Genomic DNA, 20,970 nt, shown 5'->3' with positions numbered 1-20,970 from the left:
ACCTCTTTTGTCCCCAGGAAAATACCTTTAAATCATAGCATCATTAGTGCCTATCCCATTTTTCCAAATAAAATAGAGAAACTTCCTTTAGAGAAAGAAAACAAAATTTGTCTGTCACAGCTGAAATTAACACTTTAGCAAATGAGGCTTAGTATTAGTCTTTAACAAAACTGTAATATTTATTGTGCATTAATAGTGAATTCTCTCTCTCAAACACACACACACACACACACACACACACACACCATACTCCTCAACCTCAAAAACTATTCATCAGGTATAGAGGCTTATATTTCCCAGGTTAGGAAATTGGTGCTCTGTCCAAGAAACAAAGTCCCAAGACTTACCATTCAAGGTCTCTGACAGACTGTTATGCCTTTCATCCAGAAACCAGGCACGCTATTCGGACAACAAACAGCTCCCTCAAAGCTACAACTACTAGGAAAAGCTCAGTGTAACCCTAAAGACCAATATGTGTTAACACCTAAAGAAATACACAAGTTCAGAGCTTCAATTCCATATGGGGAGGAGGAAAAAAGAAACTTTCCATCTTGTTTTTAAAAATATTCACTTGAACAGATAAACTTTGTCAAAAACAAAATTGCTTTTGTGTTAGAACTATTTCTGGAATTCTCTGGTTTCATCCACCGTTGCATTCAGAAAAGACAGGTGCTTGCTAATACATCTGACCAGCACCTCACAGCCAGGCAGTGCTCCTGCTGTAAGTGCACAGTGGCGCGGCTCAGCACCTTCAAGGACAGCAGAGTGGCCACAGCCCCCAAAATAAGGCTCTCTTGTGCCATGCTTTTAAATAACTTCATTTTAAAATTAGAGTTTGATTTTTTTCTCAGGAACAGCAAAATCGCTGTTGAGCTACCAAAACATATTTTACAACTTAGAGGAGTGTGTTCTGCCTTCCTGCCTTTTTTTTTTTTTTTTTTCAGCTGTTACTTTTAAGAGAGAACATTTTGCTTTACAAACGAGAATGGAGGCTTTTATGTAAAGGAGGAATTTTCTGCTTGTTATCATCTGGGCATCGTCTCTATTTTTTTTATCATGTCAGAACTTGCTTAAAACATCTTCATATGCAAACTGTGCAACCACACAGGAGTTTAAATGTTCACAGTTTCAAACCTGATAGAAAATAGAGAAACCAAAAAATAAACCAAGTCAAATCATTGCAATGCAGAGAAAAGCTAACTTGGGTTCACCTTTCCACCAGGAAGAACCCTTTATCTGCACCATCTATGTAAGACAGTCCATAAAAGGGATTCACAGCACAAATTGTTCTGTTTAGCCGCCTACCGCAAATATTGTCTTTGTCCATCAAAATATCTGTGTGCTGATTAACACATATCATACCTACTTTATTTTTTTTTTTTTATTTATGATAGTCACAGAGAGAGAGAGAGAGGCAGAGACACAGGCAGAGGGAGAAGCAGGCTCCATGCACCGGGAGCCCGACGTGGGATTCGATCCCGGGTCTCCAGGATCGCGCCCTGGGCCAAAGGCAGGCGCCAAACCGCTGCGCCACCCAGGGATCCCCATACCTACTTTAATAGGATCGCTATGATGTCTATGACTTTTCAAAATATACAGCACAATCATATGTTAATGTCTGCAAAGGAATGTTTGTATATAAAATAGCAGGATTATCACCATGTAACACTATACCTGTAGCTGGATTATCATGTGATTAATGTAGCTATTTTCCTAATGTTTCTCTAGAAATCTCATTAAAATATGGGAGCTAAAATAACGCAGAGTTAAATATCATGCTTGGGGATTGATATACAATTTTCCAAGTACAGACACATGTTCTATTTGCTTACACAAAGATCAACTGACAGATTTTGCAAAACCAGAGTTGCCCATTTCTTAGGGAGTTCATAGGGCGTGATCGTCTAATTTGCATTAGAAGAGTAGAGGAATTTAACCTTCCCTATTTACCATATAATTAGGGTTCACCCATTTACATGGAAGAACAATCCTATATAAGAAATAGATTATTGTGGTGTTGAACAAAAGGCACTTTCTACTCCCTGGGAGCCCTCACTCCCTCTCCCCCCTGGCCCTCTAATGGATTACCTCTATTTGTCCTCACCTTCTACCTGCTTTCCGATAGCCGCCCAGGGCCTTTATCATACAGACACTAGTCATCTATGTATCTGTCTTCACTACTCTACATGTGCCTCAAGGGCAGGGAAATTGTGGGTGCTGTTCTTCAACCAAGTAATTAAAAAATAAATTTTAACTGACCTGAACTGATATAATAAGTAAGAGAGCTTAGGTAGGTAACAGCTTAAAATGGAATTCAGAAAATTACAAGTGGTTCCTATGAGCATTCTGGTGGCACAATTTATTATTCAAAGCCTCCATCGTAAATAGATCATTCCAAAGGTGGTACAATTTGATTGCTTTATCCCTAGGCCTGACTTTTTAAACTAACTTTCCTCTCTATCAATTCTTTATCTCCCAGGAAATGTCACTGCAATTTATAGTACTCTTTACATTTAGCTTCTCTAATCTTTTCAGGCATTTGAAAATTGCTGTCAGTGATAGCTAAAATATGCCACATTTTGAAAAAACATTTTGATAGACATACACCTATATACAGTAGGTGCTTCACTGAGAGAAATGGTATGCTTTAAAATAAAGTGAAAGCAACAAAATGCATGTTCCACACAATAAACTCTAGTCTATACATTACAAATTGATTTCCACTGGCTCTAGCTAATATAACTTATCAGCTGCACTCTTTCACAGAAAACATAAGGGTGTCTTTACATTATACCATTTAATTTTGATCTTACATAAAGTTATCTGTAAGCAAACCCTGGCCAAAAAAAGAAAAAAAGTCTTTTTATATTTCCAATCAAGGAGTAGCCAGTTATTCATTGAATACCTACTATGCTCAAACACTGTGTTCTGGAAAGTACAAGTATATATTTACGTGCCCTCAGCTACCACATATCACATAGGCAAATCCAGGAAACAAAAATTAAGTGACTCATTTTAAATGATACAAGACAGTAATTTAAGAGTCAGGAGAAGACAGAATTTGATTAATTACCAAATAATAGACAAACACTACGCAGCATGGCAAAAAGGAGAAAATAGGGGCTGGGTAACTTGGGACAAATTCATGAAGAGTAATTTGAGCTAAACTGAACTTTAGTTGGTAAACAAAATGGGTAAGGACAGAGCAAGCCTTGTCATGAGCATTAGCAAATGAAATGGGACACAAAAAGAAGAGTAAGTTGAGTGAAATAGGTTTTATGAGACAGAAATTTCTAGAACTTGGAATTACAGCAGTAAGATAGTTTCAGTTCTTGAATGTCAAGCCAAGATGGTGGATATTTATTCCCAGGCCATTGGAGAAGTAAACTGACTTTTGATCATTTAAGGCTTAAACTTTAATCCAGTGGTTCTCAAAGTGTGGCCTAGATAGATACCTTTAGTGTATCACCTGGGCACTGGCCCCATCTCTGATCTACCAAATAGAAATTCCCAGGAGGGGACCCAGCAGCCCCCATCTGAACAAGCCTCCTGGATAACTGTGATGCACACTCAAGTCTGAGAACCCCTGCTCTTAGTAAATTGAAATAATCAAAGCCAGGCATCTGATCTATCATTCTGAGGACAGTGTCCACCAACAGCAACCAGTGAAAACAGCATGAAAGAGGAAGTTTCACGGCCAGTTCCAAGAAGACCAAAAAGAAAAGAAAGAAAATGTTTTTAAAAGATTTGCTATTTGACATTTAAAAGCATTTCAAGATCACCTTTTAATGTTCTATTAGAGTTTCTCTCTTAGAAGCTTCTGATAAAAGGAAATTAAAAATGACTAAGTCTTACAGTGGGGATTACAGCCTACTAGGTTTCTCTCCTCCCCTGAATAAGAAATAGGAAGATTTCTTATCCTGATACATGTGTCAAGAGGGAATTGGGAAAAGGAGAGCTAACACATACTGGAGACTTCAGTCACGCTGTTCACGTGCATTATGCCATTTAAACCTCATAAACAACAATACCATGAGCCAGGCTATGTTACTGCCCTTTTATATAGAGAAAACTGGTTCAAGGAGGTAAAGAAAACTTTAAAATAACCATTCAGTAAGTCCAAAGGTCCCACATAAACAGAATGTATGTTATTCCCAGTTCACTTGATGTTTGATTCTTCAGAAATCTCCATATTGCATATATAATGAGGATAATATTCTGCAAATCTTTAGCTGATTCAGTTTTCTTTGCCCCTTCATTTGTCTTCCTACAGACTTCTACCTCCAAGGCCATGGATATCTGACCTCTTTAGGAGACAAGTCTCCAAAGCTGGATGAGGGGCCTGAGGCCCAGCCAGGAAGACAAAAGGTGACAAACCCATCCCTGCCCCGAAGGGTCTCTACGAAGAAGGGAGGTACTGAGAGGTTCCCAGTATTTCCCAGTTTCTCCTCTCTGAGCTTCCCAACAACAGAGAAAAGCCAAAGAGGGATTTCTAGCCCAAAATCTGTTTAGGAATCTGTAAAGAGATTGCCTGGTGAGCTGCTGGCAATGACCCTCAGCTTGGAGGTGAAGATGTTCAGAGGGAGGGCTACATCCACATCTGGGGGGCACAGGTCTGGCCCAGTGGTCTCCAGGGTTGCACACCAGAAGGCTTGTCATGCTCCCACCACAGCTGGTGATCAAAGCTACAGGGGGACCAGAGGTCAGGTGAAGAGCAAGCCAGTGATTCACGAGGCCCACAAGGCCAGAAAAGACCAATATCAGGGTGAATACTCCAGGAAAGGGGATTACCAGTTCTTTCCCAAGCTGCACAAGAGCAGATCACAAAGTATACCCACCCCAGACATTAGCAGAGCAGGTGAGCTAAGCCTTGGAGATGGGAGGAACCCAAGGAAATGCATTCTTCCCCCTTGCTCCCTTGTTATTCCCTACACACATCAAGAGATCGATTTGCTTAAAAAATGTATGCAGAGGGGTGAAGGGGTGGCACCTGGGTCGCTCAGTTGATTAAGTGTTTGCCTTTGGCTCAGGCCATGATCTCAGGGTCCTGGGATGGAGCCTCATCGGGCTCTCTGCTCAGCAGGGAGCCTGCTTCTCCCCCTCCCTCTGCCTCTGCCTGCCACTCCCTCTGCTTATGCTGTCTCGCTCTCTGTCAAATAAATAATCTTTTAAAAAACGTATACAGGCTTTATGGTATGTGAGCCACTATTCCAAGAGCTTTGTAAATGTTAATTCATTTAATACAATCACAGTGATGAGTGGTAGGGATTGTTATTATCCCTGTTCACAGATGCAAGAATAGAGGCACAGACAGGATCCAAAAGACTAAGGGATAGCGCCAGGAGCCAAAGCCAGTCTCTGCTCAACCCCAACACCAAAGCAGGCTGCCCACAAGTTTGTTATCTAGAAGAGCAAAACTAATCACACTGAATTTTCAACCAGACCACACCATTTTCCCCCCATGGGTTATGTGAGTGAAGAACCAGGGAGTAGGAGGAAGAAATGGAATAAAACAACAGGGAAAGAAATTGCATGTCTGTTCACATCAGAGTTGCAACGTATGTATATTTTCAACTTTGGGGGAAAAAATGGTGGCAGCTCACATACTTCCTAAAAATCCCCCAAGAAGCCTGCAAAACAGGCCTGTTACTGGAATGAGGAATGAAGACTCATTGGCATGGGCGTTCTTCTCTTACCTCGTGTAGTTACCCCTGGAAAGCTGAAATACGAAGCACAGCTTAGACAGCAAAATCCAAAGACATACTATTTCTCTAATTTTTTTAAACTGGAAAAAAGTCCAATTCAACAAATGTTCTTCAGTTAATGTTGAACTTTCCCCCCCCTCCAACATCCACAAGACTGAAATACTGACCCTCTTCCACAGACCAAAGCTTAAAGCCCTTCAAACTCACGGAGCAGGGAGGGCATAGCTCCCCGCTCAGGAAACATCTGATGCCCTAGCAGACGCAAAGGGCAAAACTAACACCCAGAACAACATAAAGGGAAACCAAACGTAGCCTGGATAGAATTCTTTAAGTTAAACGCGTCGTTTTCAAAAATATACTGCAAATTTTAGGATGAAAATGAGCTAACTTAACATAAGCATACAGAGTTTTGAGGCTTCCTGCGGTTCCACTAATTATTTTTTTCCCTGATGAGACATTACCAAATGGGCCCCAACTAATGGTGACAAGAGCTCAGTGTCTGATGGGCAGTAACATGGGACACAGAGCCCAACGAGGTGGCAGATGTGTGGTACTGACCACACTTGATCTGAGATTTGGTTCAGTTTTTCAAACCTAACATGCCATTGAATAGGTCCTGGGATACGGTGTTAGTACAATATCTGTAAAAAATGATTCTTTCAGGGAGGAGAAAAAAAAAAAAAAGAACAGTGCTTTCAATGTTCAGTATCCTTTACATCTGCTGCTCAGCTGGAAACACTGTTAAAAGGCCATTAGAACCTTAAGGTAACAGACCTCGAATGCTATGAAAGCCACGGAGCAATTTGCTGTTTGTGTTAGGAGCACCAGCCCCAGCTACTTCCTTTTCAAGGGCTGAAAACAGCTTCTGTCATGAGCCGTGAAAATCAATTCCACAGTCACCGGGCTGAGATGTGGCTGAAGGTGGTACACCTACGGGCTGGCGCTGCACAGCAGAGCCTCCTTCTGGGCATCAGTGGCACCTTCCAGAAGTCAGGGCAGCGGCTCCCTGGCAGTGCCTGGGAGGGACCCAGCAGCAAGGGACTTCCAGCAAGCTTCAGGCTTATTTCTCAGGACACTGGCTCTCTTTAATGCTTAATTAGGCTAAAATCAGAATCGTCACCCCGAGTGAAGATAGCTTCAGGAAACGTGGAACCGAGGAAAGCCTGCTCTGGCTTATTTGTATTCCACCTTTCTATTTGGCCTGATTATAGTAGTTGTGAGTGAGGCTCGTTTTTTCCTTAATGATACTGTTTCAAAGCCTTTCAGAACAGAGCATTTATAAACTTTTTTTCAAATACAAGGTCATACTCTTGAAAATAAATAAATATTTCGGAGGTATAAGGACAGTTTTCGAGAGTTGTACTTTACAACCTCATGGCTAGAGAGGGTAAAATTCACTTTGAAATGCATTATGGGTTTTTCAGGTACAGGAATTTACCCTTCCAGTTATAAAATGCAACCTTAGTTACTGCAAGGAATTAAGACCATTACAACCCACATTTTTATTTATACTCAACGCTTTGTGAAACTGAAAACCTTTCTATAATTTAGGGAGCATCTTCTAGATAAGAGTAAACTGCCACTCTTAAATCATAGCAATCAGCTTACATTTATGCATGTAACTTCCTATAAGATTACTTATCTTTACATCAATAACCCAAGCTGAGAAATTGATTCAAAGTTAATCTGTTAAATTAATATAACAACAATATGAGAAAGTGTAACTTTATGGTTTTTTGTTTTGAATCTTTGATACACCTGATTTGCTGTTTCAACTGGCATTTCAGTGTGATTACTCTATACATATTTTCTTGACTAAGTTTAAAAAGAAAGACTTAACATAATTTTTATGTCTATTGTACAAAATACATCATGAGGTTCTGATTTTAAGAAATCTTCAAGTTATTTTTTTAAAAGGGAAGGTAGTAATTGAAAAGGGATTATCCATAATAGTTTTGTTGTTGATAACATAAGATTTGCCATTTGTAACCTATTTTATATTCAATTGAAACTGACCTTTTATGAGCGCCATGTGGTAATATAAGTGAAATGAATATATTCTTTATTGCAGTCATATAAAAAGACTGGCCTAAGCTTTTAACATAGCACTTGACCTCCTGATGTCCAAATACCCCCAAGTCTATGAAAGAATATTAAATAAGATACCACATAATCAAATGAGTAGTAAAAGTACAATAAAAGCCTTTCACACATTAGCACTTGATAATGTAAAAGTAACAGTAAACTATGTTACCTAACTTCAATGTAAATATACAGCTGGAGAGAAACTGTAGCAGATCAAGTAGGAATGTTCACAAATCCTACATTTCCACATTTATTAATACTTCATAATTACAAATTCTTATTTTCCAAATAGACTTCCTAATGTCAAAGACCATTTAAACTCTTCAAAAACGTGTGTGAAAACTTTTGCTGTAAAAGACTAAAAAGATGTCAGCCATTTTAAATTTTACCATTTTTTAAGTTTTAAAAAATTCGGACTTAGAAGAAAATAGGATAAGCAAAGAGGCTAAAGTATTTTTAAAGTATTTTCTTACTTTTTCAGGAAAAAGTTAAGGCCTGACATCTTAAGATATCTATAATATCTAAAACCATAGTGGCTTTATTCAAGTTCATTCAAAAAGGGCTACCGACTTGGAGCTATGCTGACCTATTAAGAAAATAAAATTTGGGATCCCTGGGTGGCGCAGCGGTTTAGCGCCTGCCTTTGGCCCAGGGCGCGATCCTGGAGACCCGGGATTGAATCCCACGTCGGGCTCCCGGTGCATGGAGCCTGCTTCTCCCTCTGCCTGTGTCTCTGCCTCTCTCTCTCTCTCTCTCTCTGTGACTATCATAAATAAAATTTGAAAATTATTCATTTTGTTCAAAAAAGAAGACCTCAAAGTGCTTTCTTTGCAAAGAAACTATTTTCCTCCACCTCACTGCAACCTTAAGGAGAAACACCTCTAGTTCCCTGAAATTCAGCTGAGGAGTAGCTGTCCTGGGGGCACAAAGAGAGGAAGCCAGTTTCTCAGGAAATCCAAGAACTGTAATAAGGAGCAAACACACTAGCCCGCCAAGCCTATAGAACACAGGTGTGCATGCCCTGAATGTATATGCTGTATCTTTAGTTAACCGTGTATAAAATGAAGACTGACCAATTCTAAATGTAGTCTCCTTGCATGAGAGTCTAGATCAAGGGGGAAAAATGGCTAGGTCTGCATTTGGGAGACTAGTGCAGGAAAATCAGCTCAAAGTGGGGAGTAGGGAGATGGGATTACTCTATACTAGAAATGTTCTAAATAGGACCCCCCCAAGGACAAGCCATATACCCAAAGAAAGCCTGCCACATTAACAAAGAATAAAAGGGATCCTATGATAAAAGAAGCAGAAAAAAAAATTCCCAGTTCCTTTTAACATGATGCTGAAGTTCACTCTTACTGCAGCTGGGCGCTTGCAGCTGAGTTGGGGCCCCTTTTGTTCCACACATATGTGGTTACCGATTGAACTGATCCAACCACTCTCTTTCCCTTAGGCCCCCTGGTGGCCAAAGTAAGCATTTGAACGAAGGCAGAGGCTATGGGGGAGGGGGAGGAGGAGGGTGCAATTTTAAATAAGGCATTCTCTGGGTTAGGATTCTTACCTATGATCAAGATGAGAAATAATGGAAATCATTGCCCACATTCGACTGTATACCCTGACCAAAACTTGTGTTTAAAACCACAGTGAATGCACTCAGAGTGTGGTCCCCAGATACTCAAGAGATGGTGCCTAACCAACAGCATCAGCATCACCTGAGTGGGACCCTGTAAAAAAAAAAAAAAAAAAATTGCTAATTACAGGCCCACCCCACCCAGGAAGACTAAATTAGAAACCCTGGGGGTGGGGCCCAGGCATTCATGTTTAACAAACCATCCAGTAATTCTAATGCAGGATAAAGTTTATGAACCACATCTTAAGCCAACTAGTTCCCTTCCCTGGATGCACATCAGAAATACCTGGGAAAACTGAAAAAGAAAGGAAAGGAAGAAGGGAGGGGGGAGGACAGAAAAAAGAGTGTCCCATCTCAGACCAATTAAATCATAGTATTTAAAGATGGAATCCAAGGTTTTTTCGTTGTCGTTTTGTTTTGTTTTGTATTTAAGTATCCCACCTGGCTCCAGGATAGCCCTGGCTCTTTCCAGCTCCAAAGAGCCAAACTGGTAAATTTTCAGGAATTTTATAAGCTGGCTGTTAAACTGTTAGTAGTTTGAAATCTGTCACGGTTGGAATATTTCTATGCCATAGACATTGGTGAATGCTACAAATCAGGTCTCCCCAAACCCCACCCTCCTGAAAGCCAATTGCTAAGCATGTGTCAGTTCACCAGGGGCCAGAGAAACAATGGACTCAAGCGAGAATGCCAAATACCTAATTTATTCAGACAAAAGTAGTTACTCTCAATTTCCCCATTACTTCTCAATTCCTGGGGATTCTTCTGAAGATTACCAAGCAATTCAGTGCCCAGACTTAAGGAAGGTGGACATCAGCCCATCTGAGAGAGTAGCCATGACTAGCCCAAGTCAACAGCTGTGGCTCTTTTCCTTTCTCTTCCAGGCATGAGAGCAGGAAGCAATTCTCAAATGAGAGGGTGGGTGAATCTGCTGGCGGGCTTAGGACAGTTAGCATGTCTCATCAATGAGGAGATACACATGGTTAGAAATAGCCCCATTGTGTGCCTCTGGGTGTCATAATGAGGCTTTGACTCTTAGGACAGCTGAGCTAAAAGATGGAGAGAACCTGGGATCCTGATGATTGTGTTAGCTTCCCACTTTCTCACTCATAAAACTGTTCTGTGCTGGAACTTAGGTGAAATGATGGCCCTCCCTGATTGGGTATGCAAGCCGATACAGGATTTTGTGTGACCTGCTGCCACAAGTATCTTAAATGACACAGATGATTTCAGGCAAAAGTTTCAACCGCTTCTCCTCTTTAAACCCTTTTTATTGAAAATTCTAAGTAGCAGGAGTAAAGTTTTTAAGCTTTTTTCTTTTTAAGGTTACCTCTTCTCTGATGACCTCATTCACCCCTCCTTCTCACCTCTTAACCTCATATTGTAGCCCTAGGCATCTATTTCATGCTTCAGTATGTACATCAGCCCCCTATCTATCCTCCTTGCCTCCGCCTTAATGATCTCCTCTCCATTCCATCCTGTTTATGGTGCCTGACCGATCTAAAACAATACTTTCATCTTGTCACTTCACTGCCAAGAATTTAGGATGATGACCTACTTCCTGCCACATAAAACCAAGGGTTTTCAAGGTCCATCAAAAATACAACCCCACCCTATTTGTTCAGTATTATTTCTCACAAATTCTTAGTTGATCCCTTTCTGTAGCATCCTCTACACGTACTACTTTGCTTACAAATTTAACCCCACCCCAAATGCCTTCTTTCATGGCTGTTTGTCAAATGCTACCCATCATTCAATGTCCCTGTGATGGTTAATTTTATATGTCAACTTGACCTGCCTAAGGGATATCCAGAGAGCCTGTAAAACATTATGTGTGGAGGTGTCTGTGAGGTTGTTTCTGAAAGAGATTAGCATTTGGTTTAGTAGCAGGGGTGACCAGTGTAAGGGAATATCATCCAATCCACCCGAGGCCAAATAGAACAAAAAGGTGAAGAAAGAACGAATTCCTTCTCTCTCTTCTTTAGTCTGAATATCCATCTTTTCCTACATTGGGACATCAGAGCTGCTGGTTCTCCAGCCTTGGACTGAGACTTATATCAGTACCCCACCCCACCCCCAGGTCCTTCAGCCTCAGACTGAATTACATCTCCACTCTCCTGGGTCTCAGCTCACATATGGCAGATCGTGGAGCTTCTCGGCCTCTATAACCTCTGGAGCGAATTCCTATTATAAATCTCCTCATGTTTATATATGTATATACCTGTATCTATGTCTATATCATTTAATTTCATTAGAAAACCCTGAATAATATAGTCCCAAGTAAATTTTACCTCTTCCTTTTAGCAAGGTCAAAAAAACTCTCTTCATTTTGTTATTTCTATCACTACAATCAGAACATATTTGGTACTGAAACCATGGACATAGCACTGTTTAAATATTAGAAGATGAAGTAACCTTTTAATTAATTCTTCATCCTGGTAAAAATTTTAAGACTTTTTTTACACTACCACAAGACAAAAAAAAATGACTTAAATTTCAAAATGACACAGTTGATTACATAGATTTTTTTTTAAGATTTTATTTATTCATGAGAGACAGAGAGAGAGAGGCAGAGACACAGGCAAAGGGAGAAGCAGGCTTCACGCAAGGAGCCCGATGCAGGACTGGATCCTGGGGCTCCAGGATCACTCCCTGGGCTGCAGGCAGCGCTAAACCGCTGAGCCACCGGGCTGCCAGATTACATAGATTTTGATAGCACTTTACCCTCTAAGAGTTAACAACTCACCCTACCCTATTTGGGAAATCCCTTTCTCTCAGCCACACTGATATCCTTAATGCTGTGCTAGTTTTATGATGTTGAGTTTTGTTTCCACTAAAAAGCACACTTAAACTATGTCAGAGTTATTCACATGGCCTTATAAAGTAAATGAATGTTTCTGGGATGCTTATCTTTCTCAATCTCTCGCTCTCAACATATACAGACGCCCTTTCACAGTCATTGTCCATCACATGTCGGATATTCAATGATTCACTTTTGATTGATTTGTGGTCTGTTGGCTGTATCAATTTTACCTCCTAAATATTTTTTAATTTCAAGTATAATTGACATACAATATTGTATCAGTTTCAGGTGCACAACACAGTGATCTGACCTTTGTGCACATTGCAAAATGATCACCGAAGTCTAGTTACCATCCATCAACATACAGATTTAATATAATATTCTTGACTATATTCCCCATGCACCATTACATTCCCACGACTTATTTTATAGTGTACATTTGTACTACTTGATCTTTTACCCATCACACCCCACACCTCCTTCCCTGTGGCAACTACCAATCTGTCTTCTCATCTATGAATCTGGGTTCTGTTTTGTTTGTTCATATTGTTTTTTAGATTCTGTATGTAAGTGACAGCCTATGGTATTTGTCTTTCTCAGTGTAACTTGTCTAACTTATTTCACTTAGCTTCTAAATACTTCTTTCTACTTCATTCCACTTCCAGTCACCACTCTAGTTCAAGCTAATATCTTCTTTTCCTGTATCTGCTTTTGCTCCTCTTCAATCCATTCTCCACAGAGCCACCAAAGTAACATTTCAAATCAAGTCCAGTCTCCTGATTGAAACACTTCAATAGCTGCTCACTAAGGATTTCAGGGTTGAAGAAGGAAAGAGGACCATGAGGTGGCAGCAGGACACAAAGAACTTTATTTGGGTGGCACTATGACAGGTTGTAGGGGAGGGGAAGTCCCTCATAGCTTGAGGGCTTGCAGACACAACAGAAGAGCGTCTACCAGAAGGGGAGGAGGTTCCGGAAAACTCCCAGAAGTGGGGAGAAATCTAGGCAATGTTGCTCAACCATAGGGTGGAGAAGGCAGCAGCTTGAGTTTTTTGTTTTTTTGTTTTGTTTTGTTTTGTTGTTGTTTTTTTTTTTAGGTCCCAGATTTGTCCTATAAATGACTATCAGGATTTATGCAGTTTTACAGGGTTCATACAACAGGCAGGCTCTAAATGGTTAAAAGTCTATTTGGGCTGTTTAAAACAACCAGATGTGTAAAAACTTGAGCCTAGCACCCACAGGCTTTAGAGCTAAGGGTCCATACTATGATGAAAAAGTAAACCACCCAGGGTCACCATGCCCATGTCATCTTTGGACAGAGTATTAACCTGACCCACAGGCTCTCTCCTAGTTCCCTAGTCCACAAGGCTTTGCATTCACTTGCTGTTTTCCCCAGGTTCTAAAACTCCTCTCCTGCTCTCACAGTATTCTAACCACAGAAGTCCTGACTATGTCCTCAAGCTTCAGAGCCCATTGCCCATTTGCTCTACCTCAAGGAAGCATTCCAAAACTAAATTCTTTCCTAGAGTCAAGTACCCTGGGGCTTGCCCCTATCTCAGCCATTCCTTGTGAATGGTGCCCTTAATGGCTGCTTCCCTGCTAGGATTAAAATTCCCTGTGGCCCTCTAGACAGCACCTGGCAGAGTGGATTATGCATAGTAGGTATACAAGAAATATTTACTGAACGAAGAAAAAAAATGCCATAGAAAATGAATTATAAAAATAAATTTTAAAAACCTGGATAATGTATAAATGTGGAATCGAATTTCTATTTTTGTTACTAACTGGTACCTTTGTTTAAAAAATATTTTTCATCCAAGGTTATTAAAAACTCTTAAATACTTCCATTCAGGATTATTAGAATTTTTAAGCCTTTACCCAAGACTTACTGCTATGCAACCTTTTATTTACAAATATGCCATCCCAGGGAGTAAATTAAACTTTCAAAGGGTATCATGTAAATAACTTTCAAAGGGTATCATATAAATAACTGAAAACTGAATAATACTGAAGATATCTATGAAACTACTTAAAGTACAATTATGTCCCAGCTAAAGAATTCAGTAGAGCAGAATTTGGTCTGCAAAGTATAAACACTAAGTTTAAAAGAATATTCAGTATTCTATTTATATTGTCAAGACGACTGGCCTTGCTAGGAGTCTTTTGAGAGATGTGAATTAAGGGGGGAAAAAAACAGTCTTAAAATGTTACTTTGGTAGGCTTAAAATATAAGATTAAGCTAATAAACTATTTTATCTGTTATTTTTTTTTACTACAATTTCTATCCTAAACTCATATTTCTGTACAAATCTGGTGAATGAATCGTAGGTCACTTTGGTCTAAAAGGAGTCCATAACTTTGTATTTTGTGTTCATAAAACTTACCCATTATTGTAAAAGAGCATTAGTCACGCTCTTACATAAATTACGATGCAATGTTTATACTAGAATATTTTAAAGGATATAAGGCTGTATATTTTAAATCACTTTTGATAGCAGCTTACATTTCTACTCACCAGCAATTGCTATGTGGTCCAGTTAAAAAGATGTGAGTTTTATGTAAAAAAGTATATCAGTCAACTCAAACGAACTCTTGTTCTCAATGATGACATATTATCCTCTAATTAAATCAGCTAAGACAACTCTATTTGCAAGGATCATTCTAAAATTAATTCCCAAATCAAGAGTTTAACAAGTAGCACTCCTAATAGCCCAGATTTTAGATTGCTTTGATACCTGGAATTAATGTGATTCTTTTAGACATCTAGTGACTCGATAAATCATAAAAAAAAAAAATTGAAGTTCAGCTAACTCATACCTCTCACACTGTTCTTCGAAAGCATTTTAAAGACATCAGCTAACTCGAGAGGGCAAAAAAATCAGACATCTCTGAAGTAGACAGTTGAATGGAAATTAAATAATTTATTTCAAATGAGGATATTTTATGGGTCTGTAAAAGAGTAAGAGTTACCAAACACTGTTTTTCCATTTACGTGGTGATATCTACATGCAAATTGGAAAAAAAAAAAAAAGTGTTAATAGCAAATGTATTAAATAAGTTAGTTCGCTAGGGGAACAGAGGGAGGGAAGACAGGTTCCCTGGGAGACCCACCAAAGAAAGAAAAGGACTCTTGGACAAAGATGAGGTAAAAATGAAGCATTACATATTCTGAAATTTGAAAGCAATAAAGGACTGGAAAAAGTCGCTGCTAGATCAGCAGAGTATAAGAGAATATTCTTTTCTTAATTTGATTTTGGGGTAGACTTTCAGAATGTTAAGATAAATTCATATTAAAAAGATGAGTTTAATGCTTTAATATCTACCTGTGTAGTGCAGCTCTCAAAACATCTGAGACACAAAAAGGGACAAACACTGATAAAGCAATTATATTTTTTCCTAATCTGTGAAGATAAACTTCCCTCCTCCCTCTAACCCCATGATAACTTCCTATAGCAAGCTTTGTTGCACTAACCCATTACTCATGTAGGACTGGTACACTGGAAAATACCAACACATGTTCTTTTGTTTGCATCTTTTATGTAGCTACGTAGAAACATTTAAAAAAAAAAACAGGAAAATGCATAAACACAGGAACAATTTAGTGATAGTAGCATGGCTAATTCCTGAGAACATAAAATTCAAAGTGATTTTGAAAAACTGTACAATAGAAAAATATTCAGCACAAATTGTGAGGGAATACATATGGTGACTGATAATACCAAGCTATATACCTAGTAGATGAAGAACTGACTTTGCACACATTCATTCATTCAAGAAATACAGAATGGCGGTGGGCAGGATTAAGCCTAGGGCTCCAAGACCTGGAGTCAGAAGGCCTAGGTTGGAATTCCAGCCTCATCATTTTCTAGCTGAGTCATCCTTGGGCAATTATTTAAGTCTCTCTGCTACTCAGTCTTTTTCATCTATAAAATGGAGATGATGGCAATATCTACAAAATTATTAAAAGGAGTCAATAAGGCAGTCTGTAATGTTTCAGAAGCAAGCAAGTAATGTTTTAGAAGCAGGTAATGTTTTTAAATAGGTGCCGGGCACACAGTAATTTCTACATAAGGGATTGTTAAATACAGCTGCATTAGGTAACCAGTGAGAAAAGTAGACACATAGGCCAATAAGTCACCATTCGTCAACTACAAGGACTTATAATTAATGACTCCAAGAAGGCTCCATGCACGGTGGCACAGTAGGCATAAAACAACATTCCCTGAATTGCCCAGTCTTTTAAGCAGATGTTCTTTTCAGTTGTTGAGTTCTTTTAGAAGTTTAGAGCCATCAAGTTGAGTAGGGTTGGAAAATGAGATAATATTACGGATGCTCAGAGACAAGACTGGAATGTTTCATACCTACCTTGGATCAAAATAACATTCCTAACAAAGAACCTGATGATCCACTGCTCAGCATCTTCCCAGAAGATAGAAGAAAGTAGGCAAGCACACTGGGAAAGCTTTGGGCTAGTTATCTGGAAATTTCGATACCACAAGAATTACTAAGTATTAGAATGGATTGCTGCGAGGGGCTCCTGGGTCTTCCCCTTTGGAGGTCTTTCAAACAAGGACAGATGGTCTATCTGATCTGCCTGGGATGGCTTAAGATCAGGGCTGAGTGAAGATTAATGGTACAACCTGCCCCTTAAAGGCCTCCCAAGCACTTTCTGAGAGCATGACTTTCTATATTACCCATCACGGCCCCTCACCTATTGAGTTTGAAGAACTCCCTTTTATCCTAGAATAGAAAAGGGCAACACTATTTCACAATTGTGAGTTCTGAGTAAAACTTTAATAATGTCACGATGAAACATAATGTCCTTATTACTTCTCAGTTATTTTACCAGGCAAGCTACCTGCAAATATCTTTCAATTAGTAACAGTTCTCATGAATCTAAATTATGAACAGCCGTTCCTTTAAATCCACGTTCCCTGGCAGACTAATGGCATATGCCATTTCTCAAGCAAACCATTAAAAGTCCATATGAAGAAAAGGATGAAAAGGGAGTTTAAAGAAGGGATAACCACCATATACTAGATAATGAAATGTAAATAGTATCAGGAACTAGGGAAGAGCAAAAGAGTGTTTTCATTTAATATTGGGACGTATTTCCTAGGCCATTATTCCAACAACATGGAGCATTGAGTAGTTCGGTTTGAAAATATATATGTGTGTGTGTATATATATATATATACCTAGTATACAATTATCTTTTACTTCATTTGTTTCCCTATCAGATGTGCCTCTGACCCCACCATGACCTGTATTTTGATTATTTCCACCGGCATCAAAGCACACCAGGGTTAAGGCAAAGTCAACAGTACCCTTAGTCCTAGAAAGTGACTTTAACAAAAAGTGCAGGTTTTAGAACTTAATGGCTAATTAGTGAACCCTGTAATTGTCAAGAGGTGGAGGGAAAAGAAAAAAAAAAAAAAAAAACCCTGTAGTTAAAAATCTACCAAAGGATTTCTTTTAACCACTGGAAAGGTTTTCAGGAAAGTAAACGGTGAATGCAGAAATTATTTACCCTGAAAACCTTCCTTTTGATATTAAGGAGATTTGCATCACGCTAAGGATGAAGTGCAGTCTCCTGAAAGTCCCATAATCCACTAAAGAACATTTAAAAGTACTAAATCCACTAAAGCAATTTAAAAATACCGAACTATTTTCTTCTCTGAGATATCACATCTGAAATCATGCTGGGAAATATCTGTGTTTAAAAGATACAGCTCGAAAAAGCCCAGATTAGAGGAGAAAAAAAGTTCCTAGAAGTGAGCCATACTATAAAACCTTTTAAAAGTTGAATTCCCTGAGATTCGGGGTGGAGGAAAAAAAAAAAAAAAAAAAAGCAAAGCTGATCCTTATCAATTAATTAAAAAGAATGAAATAACAGTAGACAAAGGGGAAGGAGAGTCAAGAAATTTAAGGAGCTGTGGGGGCAGTCGCTGTCTACTCACTGATTAACAAATTCAGGACTTCTGGAAAAGGGAGCACAAGTGACAGGGACAGAAAAGGAGTCCCCCAGTTCACCCAGGTCCCGCCTCCGGCCCGGCCCAGGCGGCTGCGTCTGGCTCAGAACTGCAAGGGGCTCCCGGGCTGGGAGGCTCCGCGCCGCCGGCCTGGCCGGGCGCCCCTCCCCCAGCGCCTGCACGGACGTACGCGTGTTCTTTTCGGAATAAGTGAAAACCTTCCCTTGTAGAGTCTGTGGATCACCCGTAAGAAAACAGCAATTCCGTTACATGTCGAAGCTGTGAGGCTTGAGGATCTCTGCAAAAAGACCTTCGCGCTCCCTCGTCCACCAGCTCCCCCGCAAACGCAGAGAGGCCGGCTGGGGGGCGCGCGGGGTCCGGGCATCCGCGGTCGCCGAGGACCCCGCGGCCGCGCTCTCCCCGACACGTCTCCTTCGCCGAGCCCCGGAGGAGCTGCTCCCGCTCGGTCGGAGCTAAGAGCCGGAAGGCGCGCGCTGGGGCTGGGGCTGGGGCTGGGGCTGGGGCTGGGGCTGGGGCGCAGTCGTCGGAGGCCGAGCGCTGCCCGCACCGCGGCGCCCGGGGGGGGGGGGGGCGGCCGGCACGCGGGGCACGCGGGCCCCGGGGCACACCCCCGAGGAGCCACCCGCTTCGGGGGGCGCAGCTTCTGGGAGCCAGCGGGCGGGCGACCCCGCGCCGGGTGCCCGGTGCCCCCCGAACCTCGCGCGCCCAACCGCAGTCGGGAAAGCGCGGGGGACCCTCGGCGCCAAAGCCCGCCGGAGCCCGAAACTGGCAGCCCGAGAACTGCCCCGAAGCAGCCGGGAGCCGGCGCCACCCCCCCCCCCCGCCCGCAGCCTCACCCGCCCCGGCCCGGGCGCCGTGCGCTCCGCGTCCCGGAAGGACCCGCAGGGCCGAGCGGGCGGCCACGGAGCCCTCCGCGTCTCTCCACCGCCCCCGCCGGCCTGAGGGCGGGAGCCGGAGCGGGAGCGGGAGCGGGGAAGGCGCCGCTCGGACTGTGGCGCTGGGCAAACTGCGGCCGCAGTTCCTCCAAGTTTGCCGGAGCGAGAGGCGCGGGGTGGGCGCCCCGCTCGGAGACCTGCCCGAGCGCCGCGGCCGCCCCGGGGTGCCCGCTGCCCGGCCCGCGCCCGCGCCCGCGCCGAGGGGCGCGCGGGAAGGAGGGAGGGAGGGCGGGCGCTCGGCGGGAGGGCGCTCCCGCGTGTGCACACAATGAGGCGGCCGGGACGCGCACCTTCCCCGCGGGAGCAGCCGCCGAGCATCCGCCGCCCGGCGCAGGGGCGGGGGGCGCGGGGGCGCGGGGGCGCGGCGCCCGGGAGAGCCCGCACGGAAAGTGAACACCGAGAACTCAGCAACAGCGGGAGGCGGGGGGGCGCCGGCGGCCGCCGAGGGCTGCAGCCTGCCGGGCCCGCGCGCCCGCGCTTACCTGCGATCTCCTGGTAGGGGATGTCCGCCAGGCTGAATCCCTTGGCACCGTACGCCTGGCGGACCTCGCCGCAGCTCCGAGCCTTCACCTCCGCCCCGGCCGGGAGCGACAGCAGCAGCCCGGAGAGGGGAAGAATCACAGCCCCGATCCAGGAAGGCATGGTGCGGCGTGCAGATCCAGCTCGGCCGGCCCCAGGGCCCGTGCGCTCCTCACCTTGCCCCTCGAGCCGAAAGCCCGCCAGAGCCAGCGGCGCGCTCCTCGCCGCTGCCCAGCGTCACCCCCTTCCGCCAGCCGAGGGGACGCGCAGCGCAGCCCTCTGGACCGCGCTCAGCAAACTTTTATAAGCCAGATGGAGGGTGGCAAGCCAAGCAGGGCTGGCAGGGAAGGCAGCCGCCTTGCGCCCTTAGCCCCCCAGCCCGAAAACGGTGCAGTAAAAACGGGAGCGCGAGAAGGCAGAGAAATGTTTAAGGAGCCACCATGGGTGGGGGGTGGGGGCGGGGGCGGGGGTCAGGGCTGCGATCCGACTTCCGAGCCGCGGAGTCGTAGAGCGCGGCGAGCTCGGCTCGCCCGAGAGCGCAGCGAAGGTGGGAACGCGCGCGGCTCCCCCGGAGAGGGCGGCGGACGGGCGAGCGCGGGGGTGTGCGCGCGGGTGTGCCGGGGCGGGCGCGGGTTCCTGGGGACGCGCGGGTGCGTGGAGGTATGTGTCGGGGATGCACGGGATCCAGGGGAAACCTCGGCTTCACACGGGCTGAGGGAGCCTCTGAGAGTCCTCCTGAAATAGGGAGAGAGAAATCCCGGAGCCAGACCCCGGAGGCTGGAGGGGAGGAGAAAGGAGGGGAGAGGGGGAGAGGGAGAGAGAGAGACCGAAAACGTGCTACACTGAGCTCGGCCGAAATTCACAGGAAGAGTCGAAGGCAAAACCTGGACTGGATCTCTCGCTACTCGGTTAGAAGAACGAGGGGGAGGAGGAAGCGGTTCTGTGTCCTCACTCCCTTCACATCCTTCACACTGATCCGAGACGTTTCCTTTAATGATAGAAGTAAGTAATGTGGAGTATTTTAAGTCGCAAACCTGTGTGATTATTAAACGACGCTTTCGTGGACTTAGATGACAACGCGATTCCAATTGTTGCTCTAAAGAGGAGCAACAATCTATGACCTACTGAAACACAAAGCCCGCGTAGAAATAAACATATAGGGGCACCCCTGAGTTTCAGCACAATCATCGCTGTGACTGTCTCATCTCTGTTTAGCTTTTGTGTTTTATTTTCTAAAGACAGTCGGGGCACACAGAGACCGGTAGCTCTTTTATGATTTCTGGGGTTGGGCTCATAAATTTCAC

The 20,970-nt window shown here is 43.1% G+C and overlaps 1 protein-coding gene across 4 annotated transcripts in view; it reads right to left on the bottom strand.

The window, feature by feature from the left end:
- Positions 1-20,539, bottom strand: part of GPC6 (glypican 6) — a 1,081,176-nt gene extending 1,060,637 nt beyond the window's left edge. For all 4 annotated transcript variants that reach the window (XR_012002024.1, XR_012002025.1, XM_072760856.1 and 1 more), the window contains exon 1: positions 19,630-20,539. Coding sequence is in view for 2 of the 4 variants with exons in the window: in XM_072760856.1 (XP_072616957.1) it covers positions 19,630-19,789 (160 nt within the window). In the remaining 2 variants the exon portion in view is untranslated. The remainder of the gene's footprint in view (positions 1-19,629) is intronic.
- Positions 20,540-20,970: the final 431 nt, after the last annotated feature.

Source organism: Vulpes vulpes, chromosome 6 (genome assembly GCF_048418805.1).
Source record: "Vulpes vulpes isolate BD-2025 chromosome 6, VulVul3, whole genome shotgun sequence".
In the NCBI taxonomy this organism is placed as follows: domain Eukaryota; kingdom Metazoa; phylum Chordata; class Mammalia; order Carnivora; family Canidae; genus Vulpes; species Vulpes vulpes.
Note: the sequence above shows the minus strand (reverse complement) of the source record. Positions and strands in the feature narration are given on the sequence as shown.